Source organism: Tachypleus tridentatus, chromosome 10, assembly GCF_004210375.1.
Source record: "Tachypleus tridentatus isolate NWPU-2018 chromosome 10, ASM421037v1, whole genome shotgun sequence".
In the NCBI taxonomy this organism is placed as follows: Eukaryota; Metazoa; Arthropoda; class Merostomata; order Xiphosura; family Limulidae; genus Tachypleus; species Tachypleus tridentatus.
The window spans coordinates 174386507-174400682 of NC_134834.1; the positions used below are offsets into that span (position 1 = coordinate 174386507).

The 14176-nt window shown below is 34.1% G+C and overlaps 1 protein-coding gene across 1 annotated transcript in view; it reads right to left on the reverse strand.

Moving 5' to 3' along the window:
- The window catches only part of c11.1 (maestro heat like repeat family protein c11.1), a 95442-nt gene extending 81344 nt beyond the window's left edge, over nucleotides 1–14098 (reverse strand). Inside the window, 4 exon segments of the mRNA XM_076465310.1 lie at nucleotides 2114–2259; nucleotides 3360–3454; nucleotides 11672–11727; nucleotides 13848–14098. Coding sequence (XP_076321425.1) covers nucleotides 2114–2259; nucleotides 3360–3414 — 201 coding nt within the window. The 5' untranslated portion in view covers nucleotides 3415–3454; nucleotides 11672–11727; nucleotides 13848–14098.
- Between the last annotated feature and the right edge of the window lie 78 nt (nucleotides 14099–14176).

A 14176-nucleotide genomic window follows, 5' to 3' on the forward strand; every position in this document is an offset into this window, starting at 1 on the left:
ATTATTTCTTTTCCTTGTCCTGACTGTTAGCCTATACCTAAATCTCACTAGTAATTAGTAACTATGTGCTAACTACTTTATCCTATTATTTCAGTTGTTAATCTCCTGCCATCTTCAAGTGTCTCCTGAGAAAAGGACTATTTTAGTGTTTTTTTAATAACTGGGATTTGATACTCAAGTAGATAAAGGTCTGGTATATTATCTATTTAACTAAAATCTTCCCCACTAGGACTTAACCAACTATTTGAATATTTTCAAGATGGATATCCAGGTTTTACTAATTTCTATACGACACTGGCTGTGTTATCAGCTATGTGGACAAAGAGGACTGTCTCTCTTTTCTCATGTGTGCTTCATACCCTATTATTTTTGCTATTCCAGTTTATTGTATGATCTTGTACAAGTTATATTAGACACCAGTATTACAGAGTATTGTATATCTATAATGCTGCTCAATTCTAACTTTGTTCTTTAACTTGACAGAGAATGCACAAAATTGAAAATCTCTACAACAGTAGAGCTCACAAACTTCTATGCTCATTCAAAATACTTCCAACAAAAAAACAGCCAATCTAACCAGAATACTTGACTCTGATATGTTGATGATGTGAAAGATTTCCTATCTATTTTAATATCAATGTTTTCTTAAGTTGTATTTATATTTAGAAGTGTACATAGCCATAGTGTTAAATCTTTATTGCAAAATTCCCCACTATTCACTAAAGTTGTAGAAGATTCTTGAATGTGTATAAACATTAGTGTATCGTTTATATTGTTGTGCAGGTTGACATTTCTAGAAACTTTCCTCACACTTACAAATAACAAATGGGACATGCCAAGAAACAGTATTCTTGATTTACTACTGTTGATGTACTATAGACCTTAAAACTATAACTGTGATTAACACTTAGCAATATTATTTTTGACACTTGAGCAGAGGAGATTTGGAAAATTTGTTATTAAACTCAAAACAACTTTTATTGAGTTTAAATTTGCAGGCCTATGTAACTAAGAAAACTAAATTTAAATACAATATTCTACAATAAATTAAAACTAAGTGTGTTCAATAGTGTAAGAAGCTAATGTTAATACAATATTTTACATATTCTACAATGATAAGCGAACAGTTTACATTCAATAATGTAACATCTTTTTCACAAAGATTTTCTGGTTTATATGAATTTTACATAGATAATAAAATATGCAAATACAATGATATTACTGTTTTCGGATTTGACACAAGTTTTTTTTTTTTAACAATTCTACATATTTATGTAAAAACAGCTGGTTTGGGTTGAGAAAATTTTTTTATCATCAGGTTTACAAAAAAAAGGTAACTGACTAAGTTGACCACACGTTTGGAAGGGGTTGTATAACTGAGTGTTGGAATGTAGAGGGCATGCTTAGATGTTTGAATATATAATTTTATATTATTTATTTTATTATTTATTATATTATTTTATTATTTTTAATATTGGTATAAGTGTTCCTGTGTATTGGTTTATTTTGGGTTTGAGTTGTTGTAGAAGTAAGGCTTCTTTAATTTTACGTTTATGTTGTTTCTTTATTTAGTATCCGAGTGTTTTCTATGGTTATGTTGTGTTTATTTGATCTGCAGCATTCAAAAACGTGTGAAGGTGACTTTTCATGTTCTTTGAATCTGGTTTCCATATTATTCAGTAATTATTCAAAACACTAATTTTGATTAGCAGATATTTTTTGTTTCATTAACAGATTTAACTAATTTTAATTAACTGATTATTTTACATGACAAGTAAAATTACACAGTCCTAGTCACTAATAAATCTGTTGCTCAAAATTTCATATTCTTGTTTATCTTATGTTTCAACCATCTACTCAAACATTCACTAACTAGAATTGTTTAAAATGTAAATTTTCAAAACTCATTGGTAAATTTACAGTAAACAGCATCAATGCATTTTAATTAATTGTTCTTATTCTGATTGTTTATACAAAAACAGCTGATCATAATTCTTAGTCTTTCAATCAAAACATACACATTTTAAAATATTTATTAAAAGAATTTTTACATTGAAACAAAACCATTTCACAAATGATCCTGGTATGTCTTAATTGAGATCCTTGCTCTTACCTTTGTGTGTTGTTGCAGGTAAGAAAGACAGCTACTTAACACCAGATCTGGCTGATGATTTCCAATCGTATAGAGTGATGTACACATTGCTTGGCTTACATGTGCTTGTTTGTCAAAAGCAGCATCAATCAGAGCTAAGACAATTGCTACAGTAAGAATAATATATAGTGAAATATACATTACTTCCAGGTTCTTCTACGTGCATGCTCTCAAGTTCTACATACAGATTTCCATTCACAACACAATGACTGTTCTTCACAGAATGTACTTTTATTTGCAAACAAGCAATATGCTTGGACATAAAACTCAATTTTTAAAAATGAGAAATTTAATAAATTGTTTTATGAAATTTAAGTTTAAATTGTTATCACATTATAATGGCCAAAGATTAACACAAAATCACATAATTATACTTAAATTTCCAAAACATTTTCTCACAATTCATAAAAATATATATAATTCTATAATTAGAAAATGTTTTAAATTAGATCATAGTTCATAAATTACAAACACCACATACAGAGTAAAGATACAAAAAGTCACAAAAGAATTTAACCAAAACTTGTTTTTCATGTATGAAAGTCATTGAAACCATTATCGAAATGGAGTTCTATAACACTTGCCAATACAGCATGTATTAAGTTTATTTTTTATTTTAACACAAACTAGTATATCCTTCCATTGAAATTAAATAAAAACCTGTTTGTAACAAAAAGGAAACTGAGCATCTATTTTTTAACATAAACAACAAAAGTGCAATAAAAACACAAAGGTATCCTCGTTGACAAGAAAGACATGCTGTTCAAAAATTTATCGATATGAAATTAGATGAGGAAGTGTCCAACCCCCTCACCTTCATAGCATCTTGTATCAAGAAATGTGGAAATGTATAAGGAACAAATACACATCAATATTGATGTTCATTCATGTAAAAGACTGGAAGGGGATTCAACCTTTCTCATGTCATCCTATATCATTGTGTTAACTTAGATGCTGATTGACCAAGAAATGTGTAAATGTACAAGGAAAACATACATGCACATATTGATGTTCAATTATATAGAACATGGAAAATCCAACTTCCATCCCTCTTCTTGACATTCCTGATGTCATCCTGTTTTGTTTATAATAATACAGTGCAAATTTTAAATAAGATTAAAACTTTCTTCATGATTTAACACTTAAGCACTTTTAATAGCAGCCTTGATAATAACTGAATTATTTGGACATAATATTTTCAACTTACAATCAACTTGTCCTCCAGTTGCTCGAACTTTATTCTCTGCTGAACTTGGCAACATCTTCAATATTTTTTCTTACAGAGAAACTAGAAATTTAAATCTGGTGGCAAAAATATAATTTGTGTGTTAACACAATTTAGAAAATTACCTTTAAAAACTGCACTATAAGTTATGAAAACTTGGTTAGTACTGAGTTTGATCAATCTATCTCAGAATTTAATTGATAGTTAAGATTGTTTTCCTTACAAACTGAGGTTTTAGAATTTTATGTTCACACCAACTGTTTGAGTCATAATACTGTAAAGTCAATTATTATTAAAAATTTAACACATGTTCAAAAACTTGTAAAATTTTACATTTCAAACTAGTAACTCTGATAGAGATCTAATTTTATCTTATTTTAAAGTTTAAATAATTCTACGCTGTTTTCTTTCAAATGCATCAAAACAACATTCACTGTCACAGAAAAGTAAAAGCTTCTCTAAGAAGTTAGTGCAGAATGTCAATTTGTTTAGATGATTTTTGTTTGTAAAATTCTATTATGTTTGTTTGTAGCTGCTGTACTGCATATTGAAATGCTAGAATTTTGGATTTATAAATAACGTTCTTACACCAATTTGGTTTGAATTTTGTACAAAGCCACATGAGTGCCATCTGCTCTAGCTGTCCCTAATTCAACAGTGAAAGAGTACAAAAAAAGCAGCTAGTAATCACCACTAGCCATCACTAATTCAGTAGCAAAAGATCAGAAAAAAGGCAGCTAATCATTACCATCCAACTTACTCTGAAGTGAAGGTATACTGAACAGATGAATTTATTTTTAACTGTTGTGCACCATTTTTTAAAAATGCAAACATATTTTTCATATTATGAAAAAACTTAAATTTTCCAAGTTACATGTATATTGTTAATTTTAAAAATTATATGAATAAAAATTATATTAAGTGGTAAATTTTATAGACAGACATACACACATGTATAAACAAGATGGAAACATGATATACAGTAAGAAAAGTTTTGTTATATACACCATACTTTGTCTCCATTGATTTTAGGTTCTTTTGTCTTGATGAGAGAGTTAATGTATTTTGATTTTACAATTTTGGTTGGTTGGTTGATTTAGTATTTTATGGCACAAAACAACTAGGCTATCTGTGCCAAACATCCAGTAAAAAGTTAAAAGTAAATTTAGTAAAATTCATGAAAGGAAATTAAGATAAAACAATGTTTACAAAATAAACATAAATAGCATAAAACCAATGCTCACATCTAGTCTACAATGTAAAAAGAAAAACTACAGAAATATAAGTTGTAAAGGACTTTCTACAGCATAATTGTAATTATCATAACTCACCAGGAAGACTAATAGATAAGTTCAAAAACCAACTGTCAGTCACCTGAAGTTGGCCTTTCCAGTCCTGGTTCTGAATTATTTAACATTATGGCCATTTTCAGAAAGTAAAATAATAGTTTTAAAAGACTAGTTGCAAAACCTTAATTATAACCCAGCAGGATGACTAACGGATAGTTCAAACAACAACGTTAGTCACCTAAAGTTGGTCTTTTCAGTCCTGGTTGAGTTATTTGATGTTACAGCCATTTTCTAATTTCAAATCAAGCTAGATGTACTTCAATTCTTAAAAGGGATATCACATTAAAAAAAAGTCTAATGTATAATTTAAAAAACTTCAATAGCATTAAAAAGATTAATGGCCTTTAAAAACTAAAAACATTTCTAAGGTAGACAGTGTCACCATCACCAATAACACTGTCTAATGTTATTGATAAATAAATGATAGTGTTACCGATAAATCTTGGGACAGACATGTTTAAAATGGTGCCGCCATTGAGAGTCATAATGATGGCAAGATAGTAAAATGTGGCTTATTGAGACTGAGTGATACACAGACAACACATTGGAGCATCAGTCCCAGATAAAAGAAAATGATGAGTTAAAAACTGTGACCAATGTGTAGTCTACTTAGAACAACTTCCTCTTTCTGATCCTTATGGAAGCAAGATGGCTAAAGTCCAATAGAGGTTTTTTTTTGGAAAAGCTTGTTTTTGCGTTGCTCACTCCAAGTCGACTGGCAACTAGCATGGAATTGAACCTTGAATACAGGACCACAGACCAAGTATGCAACAGGCACAGCAGTGACAGTGCCAGAGCAGTTAAATTTAGCTGCAATAAATCTTGGGACAGACATGTTTAAAATGGTGCCGCCATTGAGAGTCATAATGATGGCAAGATAGTAAAATGTGGCTTATTGAGACTGAGTGATACACAGACAACACATTGGAGCATCAGTCCCAGATAAAAGAAAATGATGAGTTAAAAACTGTGACCAATGTGTAGTCTACTTAGAACAACTTCCTCTTTCTGATCCTTATGGAAGCAAGATGGCTAAAGTCCAATAGAGGTTTTTTTTTGGAAAAGCTTGTTTTTGCGTTGCTCACTCCAAGTCGACTGGCAACTAGTATGGAATTGAACCTTGAATACAGGACCACAGACCAAGTATGGAACAGGCACAGCAGTGACAGTGCCAGAGCAGTTAAATTTAGCTGCAAATACCAATGTGGCCCAGTATACAGAAAAACTGAATAGAAATAGATATAAAGGAGAAATGGGCCAGTCAGTTTTGATTACTGACAAGAACAGGGTGTGAATTAACGTGAAGTGATTCCAGCACCAGTGGAGAACTAAGCAAGTCACTATAAATAGTGCAATTTGAGTACTGCTTAGCTTCTACGTGATCCAGGGCAAGAGAAATGGCATAGAGTTCAGCAATGAAAACAGAAGCTATAGAGAGGATTCTGCATGCAACCACTGAACCACAACAAACCATGGCTGAGCCCACACAGTCACCTGATTTCAAACCATCTGTATAAATAGGAATGGAAGGATGGTTCAAAAGATGTTCAGCAATAGCAGACAGTATTTCCAATCAGAAGTGTGCTTTTCTCAGATGACTTAAAGATAGGTCACATTTGAGGACTGTAAGAAACCATGGTGGGATGGGCTGACCAGTGGACACAGCAATGTTATCCAAGTACAGACCCAATTCATCCAAATGTACCTGGATACACAGGCCAAAAGGAGCAACGGCAGACCGTCTGTCCTGAAAAAGCATGGCCCACCAAGGAAGGAAAACACAACCCCAGGTGGGATGCTTTGGTAAGGAATGAAGTTTCGAAGCATACAATAAATACAGTTGCAAATGGTGGAGGTGCAAAGAAGGTTCATGAGACTATGTATAAGCTCTGACCTGGGGAAATGCAGAAAGCCCCAGTGCAAAGCCAAAGTCCTTGATGATGAATAGGGTCTAGCATCTTTAAGACCAATGATCCATAGTCAAGTTTCAATTAAAGAGCACGATATATCTTTAGCATAGAACGTCAAACCACTCCTCAAGTGGTGAAAGAGAGGACATGGATAATGTTCAGAGACCTTGTACATTTGACCCAAAGCTACTTGATGTGTGGTATAAAGGTCAGCTTATGGTCAAATTTTAGCCCCAAGAACTTTGTCTCAGGGACAATTCACCAATACAGAGTTCAGGATCAGGGTAAATACCTCGTTGGCAGCAAAGGTGCATGCAAACAGTTTTAGAGAGAAAAGTTTAAGCCATTTCCTGTGGTCCACTGCAGTAAGCAATTGAGAGCACTCTGTAGCTGCTGCTCAGTATACCTCATGTTTGACGATTGACGTGAGATGTGAAAGTCATCGACAGAGAGCCTGTTTGCAAAAGTGAGAGGGAGTTGTTCAGTGGCAGCATTAATTTTTGTACTGAAAAGTGTGACACTCAGAACATAGCCCTGAGGGACTCCAAGTTCCTGTAGAAAAGAGCTGGAAAATGTCAAACCCACACAAACTTGGAATCTCCTGTCCATTAAAAAATTAACAAAAATAGGCAAATGGCCATGTAACCCATATATATGGAGGTCTCACAAAATGCCATACCTCCATGTTGTATCATAAGCCTTCTCAATATTAAAAAATACTGATACAAGATGTTTGAGAAAGGCTTCTCTGATTGACGTTTCAAGTTGAATCAGGTGGTACATGGTGGAGCACTGTCGTCGAAACCCCCATTGGATGGACAAGAGGTGTTTTTTATTCAAGGAAACACACAAGACAAGCATTTACCATCCTCTCTAAGGTCTTACAGAGACAGCTCTTCAAAGCAATTGGACAGTAGTTGGAAGGAATCTTGGGATCCTTCCCAGGTTTAGAGAAAGGTAGAACAATAGCCTGGTGCCAGGCACCAGGAAAAACATTCTCCTGCCAGATGCTGTTGAAACAATCAGAAAAATAGCAAGAGAAGCAGGAGCTACATGTCATAGTGGATATCATCAGGCCCAAACGATATACTGCCAGACCAATGAAGGGCCAGTTTGAGTTCCACCAGTGTAAATGGATGATTGTAGTCATAGAGACAATCAGCTCGGAGGTAACTACTCATCCCAAGTGTTGATGGCTAATAAAGTAGAAGAAGCAGAAGTGCTAGATTCCCAGCAAAAGCTTCCACCTACAATACTCCGGATATCAGCTACTTCCTGGCCATCAGAGAGCAAGACTGAGAAGGGGACAGAATTATATTGCCCACTGACCTTTCAAATCTTGTCCCATATGACTTTGCAACTGGAGGTAGGAGATATGCTGGTTGTGAACTTAATCCAAGATTCTTTCTGGATTTGACATCTTACCCCCTAAGTACGTGCATGGTCCTGCTGGAAAACAATGCAGTTCAAGAGTGTGGGATATCTACAGAAGGTATCCCAAACCCATTTTTGACCCTTCTGTGCCATGTAGCAAGCAGGATTCCACCATGGATGAGGATATAGTGGAAAACATGTTGAGGTTATTGTGCAAAACTGTGGGATACCTATGAAAAGTATCCCAGGTCCATATTTGAGCCTTCCATGCCATGTGCAAGGCAAGATTCCATCACGGACAATAATATAGTGGAAAATGTGTCGAGAGTTTAGGAATACATTGAGCAGCTGCTTGTATAATACAGTCAGTTACTGTTGCTATTGATGGTTTACAGACAATGGCAGGATCAAGTTCTGTGAGAGCAGTGAAAGAGGGCCAGTTTGCCTGATCCAGCTTACACTGGGGTACATGGGTCGAGTGGCATCGACCACGGCCAGTATCTCTGAAGATTATAAGAAAATGATCACTGCGTCGTAAATTATTGTCAACCCTTCCTGAAAAATAGGAGAATAATGAAGGGGGGCAAATTAAGAGATCTATAGCAGTAAAGGACTAACTAGGTGCATGGAAATAAGTAGAAGAACCAGTACTGAAAAAAGAAAGGTTGTGATCAGAGAGCATACACTCTACAGAGTGACTCCTACTACCAATATCAGCACTTCCCCAAAGGTGATGATGTCCATTAAAGTCCCCCAGGATGAAAAAGGGAGATGGCAATCATTCAATGAGAGCATCAAAGTCTGATTAAATATATGTCTCTCCAGGCAACAGGTAGAGAGAACAAACAGTGATAGTATGACCCAAGGAAATACGAATAGCTACGGCCACCAAGGATGTGTCGGGTGGGCATGTGCTGATCAACCAACAGTGCCACCCCTCCATGCACTCGGCCATCACACATCCTTTCATTTCTGTACAAAGAAAACCACCGATAGGTGACTATATCAGCAGGTTTCAAAAATGTTTCCTGTAAGGTAAGACATACAAGATGGTAGGAAGCAATCAGTGTTTTGATGTCATCCAGATTAGAATGTAAACCTCAACAGTTCCATCGTATCAAAGTGGCAATTTTTATTTATATGTCTACGCAAATTAGGTGGAGAACCCTTCTGTGTAAGACCACGCCTTTTTTCTTTACTGTCTTTATTCAAGGGAGGTCTGTCGACTTCCATTGATCCTGCCCTTAGTCGATTGGGGAGGTTTTTGCTGTTAGCAAGGAATTCCAATGAATGAAAACATGAACGAATGATTGTTTTGCATCTTGGGATGGAAGAAGAAAATGTATCTGAAGAAATGCCTGTACCTGGAACCAAAGGATATGGATCTCGGGGTTTGTTGGAATGTATATAAGGGACAGAGATAGGTGTTGAAGTTGATTCATCAACTTTTAACCATAAAGGTTGAAAGACTTCATTTGTTTGGAGAACGATTCTTTTGGAGGCACAGAGAGATCTGTTTGCACTCCCACCGTATTTGTAAAACAAAGTGCAGCAGCATAGTCCGAGATGAGGTGGTGGACAGCAGTTTTCGAGCCTCAGGATAAGTAATGATATAAATCGTTTTTAATTGCTGCACCTCTTTTCTTCCAACCATTTAGGGCAAGAACAAAGGTAGGACAGGTGAGAGACATTGCAACTGATGCAATGAGGGACCATTTCACACACATAGGCATCATGGTCCTTGCCACTGCAATGAGCACCTCTTTCAGGGCAGGTTGACATGGCAATGTAAATGTCAGAACAAGGATATTGATTGGCATCATAATTCCAACTTTAATAGTGGAGATACAACTCACTGCAGAAACTCCTTGATTGGAGAAACCAGTGAGAATCTGACTCAGGGATGTTCTTCAAATCCTTCTCAACAGCAACTCCTCATGATGAATTCAAAGTAAGCATGAGGTGTAACCTCTATAGGTATATTCCCAATTGCCTTTGAATGCAAAAGGAGTTCAATGTGTTTAAATGTGGATGTTTCCACCAATATGTCACCAGATCGAAGCTTCTTTACTGACTTTGGAGAGCCAGCAAGTCCCTTCTGAACAAAAAAGGCATACATTTGCCATAATGGTTTGTCTGAAAGAGAATGCAGGATAAGAAAATGAGGTACAACAGGTAATACAGATGAAGATTGCTGCTCAGAATCTTCAAGATGTGTTCATTTACCTATGGACTGTTTTTTCACTACAGGTTTTTATTTGAAGATCCATAAACAAAAAAGGGAAATTTTGGTGCCCACTGATGCCACCCCCCATGGAGCCCTATGAGGGGATGCACTACAATGTCAAACAAGGACACTGCAGCAATGCCAGGGATTCGTGAGCACTATACACAAACACCAACATCAGATACAATGTCCACAACAGCTGTTTAGAATATCCAACACTGGTACTTGGTTAGCCTAAGCCCATGTGGACCAGCTGACTGACCCAAGAGAGGCCACCTCAAGACTGCCCATCTACAGGAATTCAAGACCAAAGTGGTGTGTTAGGGTTGGACCCCTCAACCTCCAGGATCCCCTCCTCCCCTTCATGGGTCACTGTGCACAGCAAACACGTGGGTGGATGTTTAGATCCCAGAGGACGTAAACTGAAAGAACAGAACCTTCCCTGGGAAGTCCCCTCACCACATACAGGAATCCTCACCAAGGGGGGATAATTTTGATGTCTAAAGAATAAGCTTTACTCATCATTGGAATATTATGCTTATATATTTATATAACATTAGTTTGAGAACTTTCTGTTGGTTTCTAGTTACTTAAGAAATTAATGTATTCACTTATAAGAACTGTTTTATGCTAGTTATGTACGTACCTCTGCATGTTTTGGCCATACATACTTCTCCAGCTCTATCATCACTAAACACATTTTTGAAAGTAACAACAAAGTAGACTAGCTTTATTTGATAGTCTTTCCTGGTGTACATCCTAATATCATGGGGAAGTAAAGATGTTCAAGTATTATTCTTATTTTTTACAGTTATTGTGGTTATATGGTACAATTGTGGCGTAGTGTTATTGTTCTATTCTTGCGTGTTAAAAACAGATACGTATAAAGTTTAACCATTCTGTAGTACATAAAGTGCTTTCATTGTGCAGCTGTCTATTCCTTCAAGTTTTCCAATTACAGTTCTTTTCTCACGTGTTTTGGATAATGTTAAAGAGTAGAATGTTTTCTCAGAGAGTTTGTTGTATGAGACATTACCTTATTCACAGGTTTAAATAAAGAAAACAAAACTAACTTATACTCTTGTCCCTAATGTTCTAGAGTGAATTTGGTGTTGATGTAGGACTAAAATTTAAAAATAATTTCTATCCCAACACAAAGTTCACCCAAAAACTTATATCCTCATACAGATTTTTAAAAAATATGTCATGAACATAGTTTTTTTGGATTCTCAAAATTTGTGTTGTGAAACCGATAGTCAATAACAAATTCAAAACGTATCCAAAATTAAAGACTTGATACCACACAGATTAATATAACAAAAAACTCAGTTACAGAAAAAAAAAAAAAATAGATTTTTTTTTTAATAAGACCTCAAAATATATAGATAATTTATGGAAAACTTTGAAACTTGAATACAGAAAACAACAACGTACAGAAACAGAAGTTCCTTCAGTTCACCTTAACATCACCTGTATGGAAGATCATCAGCCTGAAACAAAATGAGGAAAGCTATTCTTAAGAACATACAGTGTATAATGTGAAATGCAAGGCTATTTGACCCAACAAAGTTGTACTCACACAAAAAACAAAGTAATGGAAGTTTTCAAAAACACTTTAAAGGAACTGAAATTATCTGAACTATTCTACAAATGTGTAACTTAAGTGCGTAAATTCTTTTCGAAATACAGTTCTGTATACAAGTTTACCTAAAACATATCCTTGTGATTAAATAAAAGCAGTAAAAGAAAGAATTTGGCTTTTTAATTTCTTACAATAACTGCAAAAACAATAATTCAGGATATTTTGACAAGAAATTTGACATTTTTGTATTAAAGGCATTAAAGTTTTACAGATTTTAGAGATGTTTTTCTTTGTGATATACAGTTGTTAAAATATTCTTCAAAATCTATTTTCCTGCAAAAGAAAATCTGCTTTTCAAGAAAGTTTGGAGAATGAAATTCCCATCTTTGATGTAAATTACCCTAAAACCATGAGGAAACTGCACTGGTTTGGGTTCAACCTGTTATTTCTTAAAACAATGCTTCTCACAGGAGAAATTCCTGATAATTAATAGCCTGCTAACATAACTTCTATTTTTAAAATGAAGAGGTTAGAAGCAACAATAAAAATTTAATGATTGACAACAACATAGCATGGCAGGTATTTAGGTTAAAATTTTTCATTTCCCTTTAGACAATGAAATACAACCAAGAACAGACAAACATCCATTTCTCTTCATCCTACTGCATCATTAAGCATTAAAGGGTGTTACCTAAACGTTTTCTTGATTTGCTACAATCGAGAGATGAAACCATTGATTACTGTTTCTAATATATGTGCATATACACACACACACACACACACACACACACACATATATATTGGTTGTCAAAGATAATTTGAAACATATAAGTAGAAAGTAAAACTAAACACAGGATTACTCAAATTATCAATACCTTATAGTTTTATGACAATTTACCATCTTCCTTTAAATTTATTACAATGCCAAGAATTTACTGTTAATAAAATACAATAATAGTTACCTGTATGTAACTAGAGATTTATGGTACATCACAGATGCATTAATAGTAATTTGTTTCATAATAATTAGTTTAATTATGAAGCTTGCTCTTTGTTTTTTTGTTTATAAAATAAGTTAAATTTAGTTAAATATACAATTATTGGAGATTATTTATGCTATTATCAGTTCTCGACCTGTGGTCTACTACCTTTCTTTAGATAGTTCAGGGAGAGATTATGTAATTGAATTCACTTTGCAAGTTAACTTTTTCCTTCACCAATATCACGAACATGATACTTTAGTACCTTACTATACTTAGCCAAATTTAACACATGCATTATGATCACCAGTATATTTAAACTTTTTAATTAATTGATATTTATATTAACATTCAAAACACTCAAAGCTAATATTGTAAAATATAATAATCTCAAAGTCCTCTAAATTTCTATAGAGGTATCACTTGCACACTTAACATTTTGGAATCAACAAAATATATGCAAATTTTAACAAATAAAAGGATGGAAAATCAATTCAAAATTATCATATTTGTTCATCTTGTCCATTACATCACCTTTTAATTTTATTATCTAGCTTTTTTGTGTAAACGGTTAAAACTTTTACATATAATTTCAACTAAAAAAAGAAAGACCTCACTACAAGCTAAAACCAAATTTTCAAGCACAATCCTCAACTGTACTTTTGCTATATCCAGCATAGATTTTAAGATAAATCCCATTACTATCACAAAAATATAAAAGAAACTGACTACTACTTTGGCACTTTTGCAATACATGTCTTTCACAACTTAGTTTTGAATTCATGTAGATTAGTATTGGTAATAATACTGTTGTTTTAACAATAATATGACAGTGACACATTAACTCACAATTACGCAAATATATTTAAAACGCACTTAAGTCAAATCTTAATTTACTGGTCAATATCTTCCTTTAACTGATATTTGTTAACACAAGCAATAACAAACTTATTTCAAAAATATGCTAATGTTTACATCGATATATTTAAAGGTGCATGTAGTCATTGTTATCTCATATTCCTAATATGATTGTTATTAGTTTAAATACCACTACTAGTAAGTACCACTGCAACTCGAAAGTACTAGTTACTACTGGTCTAACTTTCAGTTTCTTTTACACATCATAGACTTCACTTAATAGACGTTGTGTCGAAACTAATTTATCGTACACTTTTCTGTTACCCCTACGTTAATACTTATGTTTATTAAATGACGTTAGTCAAAAACCTGAAACACTGTACATTCTTTGAACTCCAACACTGATTATAGTTCACAACTTTTTTTTACTAAACTAGATATAGCACTTTCCTGGAATTATTCAGACATCAAAATTTATCACATGACATTCGTGTGATTTCATCGCCCTCTTACGGTAAA